The sequence below is a fragment of the Otolemur garnettii genome, unplaced genomic scaffold (assembly GCF_000181295.1).
Source record: "Otolemur garnettii isolate 467f Iridium unplaced genomic scaffold, OtoGar3 scaffold00301, whole genome shotgun sequence".
Classification (NCBI taxonomy): domain Eukaryota; kingdom Metazoa; phylum Chordata; class Mammalia; order Primates; family Galagidae; genus Otolemur; species Otolemur garnettii.
The window spans coordinates 100,224-104,914 of record NW_003852696.1 but is presented as its reverse complement, the minus strand read 5'-3'; the positions used below and the strand labels follow the sequence as shown (position 1 = coordinate 104,914).

Here is a 4,691-nt window from a genome sequence, read left to right as displayed (position 1 = left end):
TAACTAGGATCTATAGAGAACTCAAATTAATTCACAGGAAAAAAAGCCAACAATCTCCTATATCTATGGGCAAGAGACATGAATAGAACCTTCTGTAAAGAAGACAGGTGAATGGCTAGCAAACATATGAAAAAATGCTCCTTGTCCCTAATTATTAGAGAAATGCAAGTCAAAACCACCCTGAGAAATCATCTAACCCCAGTGAAAATGGCCCACATCACAAAATCTCAAAACTGCAGATGGGGTGGCACTCTTAGCTCAGCCGGCAAGGGCACCAGCCACATACACTTAGGGTGGCATGTTTGAACCCGGCCTGGGTCTGCTATGCAGTAATGACAACTTCAAACAAAAAATAGCCAGGTATTAGGGCGGGCGTCTGTAGTCCCAGCTACTTGGGAGGCTGAGGCAAGAGAATCACTTAAGTCCAAGAGTTGGAGGTTGCTGTGAGCTATGATGTGACAGCACTCTACCCAAGGTGACAGCTTGAGATTCTGTTTCAAAAAAATAAAAATAAAAATAAAAGAAAAACAAAACTGCAGATGTGTGGAAGGCCTGGATGTGGAAAGAAGGGAACACTTTTGCATTACTGGTGGGACTGCAAACTAATACACCTTTTTTGGAAGGAAGTATGGAAAATCCTCAAAGAACTCAAGCTAGACCTCCAATTTGATCCTGCAATCCCATTACTGAGCATCTACCCGGAAGGAAAGAAATCCTTTTATCATAAGGACACTTGCACTAGATTGTTTGTTGCAGCTCAATTTATAATTGCCAAAATGTGGAAACAGCCTAAATGCCCACCAACCCAGGAATGGATTAACTACCTGTGGTATATTTATACCATGGAACGCTATTCAGCCGTTAAAAAAGATGGAGACTTTACATCCTTTGTAATAACCTGTATGGATATGGAACACATTATTCTTAGTAAAGCATCACAAGAATGGAGAATCATGAATCCTATGTGTTCAATTTTGATATGAGGACAATTAATGAGCTAGTACACCATGAGGGTGGGGTAAGGGGAGAGCAGAGAGAGAAATAAGGAGGGAGAGGGTGGGTGAAAGGAAGAGCAGAGGGAGGGAAGGTGGGAGGGTGGTGGGGTCTCAGTGTGTGATACACCTCTTGGGGGCAAGACACAATTGTAAGAGGGACTTTACCTAACAAATGCAACCTGTGTAACCTGATTTCTTGTACCCTCAATGAATCCCCAACAATAAAAAGAAAAAGGAAAAAAATCACAAGCTATCACCTAACCCCAGTGAGAAAAGCCCATATGAAAAATCTCAAAGCTGCAGATGCTGGAGTGGATGTGGAGAGAGGGGCACACTGTGGCACTGCTGGTGGGACTGCAAACTAATACAATCTTTCTGGAAGGAAGTGTGGAGAATCCTCAAAGAACTCAAACTAGACCTCCCATTTGATCCTACAATCCCATTACTGGACATCTACCCAGATGAAAAAAATTCATTTTATCATGGGAACATTTACCTAGGCTGTTTATCACAGCTCATTTTACAATCAAGAAACTGTGGAAACAACCGAAATGCCCACCAATCCAGGAACAGATTAACAAGCTGTGGTATATGTATACCATGGAATACTATTCAGCCACCTAAAAGGAGGGAGACTTGACATCTTTTGTATTAATCTGCATGGAGCTTAAACACATTCTTCTTTATAAAGCATCACAAGAATGGAGAACCAAGAATCCAATGTACTCAATTCTGATATGAGGACATTTGATGACCTAGTAGTGCTGCTTGACCAGGTGACTGCTCTCTGGGAACTGTGCTTTTTTATCCTTCTTATCCCCAAAGAAGGTGCATTCCAGCATCTTTCCGACCAAAAACCCAGAGAGAAGAAAGAATCAGGTTCATAGGGAAGGTGACAGTGAATGGTCCCACAGCCATCTCCTACATGGAGGGCTCATCCCGCACCTGGGAATCTAGGACCTCTCTGGGACACACCCTATGGATAAGGAGGACTTAGCTTCCCAAGCCTTCAGACCTCAGGGAATGATTTACAAAGCCTTGGACATGTGCAAGTGACATAGAAGGGACTGGGCAGAGGGGACCTGAGTAGACAGGTCACACAAGCCGCATTTTTATCCCCAGGGATACCCCACACACATGTAGGTAGTTCTTACAGCCTCTGGAGACAAATGTCCCATTTGTACTGGAAAGCAAGTGAGAGGAGGTGTGATTCTCATGGACCCCATGAAGATGAGGCAAGTCGAGAGCATCAGACTTTCTGGAAGCACAAGAGACAACAGAAGCCACAACCTGAGAAAGTGTTGGTCAAATGCGGGGACAGGTGATGGATGGATTTGATGGTGGAAATGAAGGGTAGACCCTGGTCTCATTCCCCCATGGATGGGAGCTCTCTTGGCATTGAGTCTTATTCAGCCTTGAGAGCAGTGGTCAGCCTGACCCTGTCCCTAGAGGTAAAGGTATCTAGGATGTCATAGTGACAAAGTAGAATCCAGATGAACCCCAAAACATCCTAGATTGCTGTCTGGTCACAGACTCAGGCTTTCTGTCTGGGCACTCTTGGTAACCAGGCTCCACGATCACCCTCAATGATCTGTGCACATCATGAGCTCCACTGGGAGAGTGACATGAGGTATACACTGGGGCACTTCTCGTCCCTAATGTCCCACAGACCCTACATCACATCCTGGAGTGTTTAAAAGTCCCAGTGAGGCAGAAGAGGAGTGGACAGAAGTCAGTGTTGTGGGCTCAGGGAAGCCCGCCCATTGGGTCCCCATGTTCCTGAATGGGATCAGCTGTAGGAAAGTCACATTCAGGGGACCTACATCCCCTAACTCCCCCGGAGCAGGCTCAGCATTTCCCAGCTGAGGTGGAACCTGCCCTTCCCCTCTCATCTCCCACAGGGTGGTTGCTGCCTCCCCCATCAGAGGCCCCCACACCCACCCTCTATCCTGAGGTGACAGCTAAAGATGCAGGAACCCGTGAGTGAGCCAGGCCAGCTCTGTGCCTGGAATTCTTCCCTGACCCATGTCCTTGGTCAGTAATTCACATTCCACTGCCCAGTCCATGACTTGTAGGGAGCCTGAGGTGGCCCTGAGCTCAGGTGACCGGGAGAGAAGGGGCAGTGTCTCCCATGACAACTGCTGTCCATGCTGTAGGACTGTCCAAAGCTGGGATGGTCCCTGGGCACTGACCAAGACGTAAACCAGAGGAGGGTCATTTTCAACCTTTTCAGGCCAGTTCCACAGACACAGTCTCCAGATTTGTTTTTGTTTCTGTTTTAGTTTTCCTCAGACTTCAGGAACAGTGAATGTAAAATTGAGAGAAAAAAATATTTTAAACCAGAGGTGCTTTCAAGTACAGTTTGAATACATGGAACACATTTAACAATTTAAAAATTAACATAGAACGAGATCCTGAGCAGGCTGAGGTTTTTGTCCCACTTCCTCATCTGCCTGTATCACTGTGTAAACCACTGCTGTCACCAGTTAGACAGTAATAATCAGCCTCGTCCTCAGACTGGAGGTTGGAGATGGTTAAGTAGCGGTCAGCCCCAGAGCTGGAGCCCGAGAAGCGATCAGGGATCCCGTCCCCCTTGTTATGGTTTCCAGAACTATAAACTTTCATCAAGTACCGAGGGGCCTTCCCTGGCTGCTGCTGGTGCCATGCAATGGTATAGCTGCTATGCCCACTGTCCAAGGTGCAGGTGAGCTTGACCGAGGCTCCCAGGGAGGCAGATGCAGAGGGCGGCTGAGTCAGTGCAAGCTGTGAGAGGGACCCTGCAAACACAGAAACTCATTATGACCTGGAGGAAGAACAGGAGGGAAGGATAGTCCTGCCATGGGTGAGGGAGGACGTGTCAGTTTGCTGGGGGTCAGGGTTCTAAGGATGGTCCTGACCTGTGCAGTGAAGGATGAGGGTGAGCAGGAGTGGGGCCCAGGCCATGGTGCAGACTCCCCAGAGCTTTGCTGAGGCAGACACACTGCAGGTCTCTCTTATCCCTCCTCTAGCCCCTGCATGCAAATGTGCTGTTCTTCCTCTGCTCAGCCCAGCCCTCCCTGGAGTTACGTGTAGCCCCAGTGTCTGGGTGTCATTTCTGGGAGGGAGGATGGACTCTGCCAGGCATGAGACTCCTCAGTGGACCAAAAAGGACACAGCTGCTGGCTCCATTCATCCCTGAACAGAGCCCAGGGTCAGGTGTCTGGGTTCCTTGCTGAGGCCCCCAGAGCCCTCAGTGACATGCACACAGCGCCCCCTGGTGCCCAGCCTAGCTTTAGTGTGTCTGAGCAGATGCCAGTGGGTCCTGACAGAGGCTCCTGTGCCCACCAGGGCCTTGACCACTGCCCACTCCCTGACCAAGGGCAGAGCGAGGCCCCTCTTCAGGGCAGCTCCTACCTTATCTCAGTTGTTAGTTTTCTATTTGGGTCTCCCCAGTGGGAACAGGACACACAACTCACCCCACATGTAGGGGAAAGGGTGTCTCCTAAACAAAATGCACTTGCTCTTTCTTCACTGTTAGCCACTGAGATGTCCACAGGATTGTGGGGAAGGAGCCCCTACACTGAATGACAGTGGCATGTGTGGTGTAAAGCGTCACTGAAGGAAGTCTAAAGGGCAGAAGGGGGCAGGGCGGGCTCTGCGCACAGCCTGGAGTTACAGCCCTGAACCCAGAATCAGGCACAGGACAGGACTGAGGAC

At 48.8% G+C, this 4,691-nt stretch overlaps 1 gene segment (V, D, J or C); it reads right to left on the bottom strand.

The window, feature by feature from the left end:
* Nucleotides 1-3,440: 3,440 nt before the first annotated feature.
* Nucleotides 3,441-3,947, bottom strand: LOC100950284. The segment is given in 2 exon segments: nucleotides 3,441-3,772; nucleotides 3,893-3,947. Coding segments are annotated over 2 exon segments (378 nt in total).
* Nucleotides 3,948-4,691: the final 744 nt, after the last annotated feature.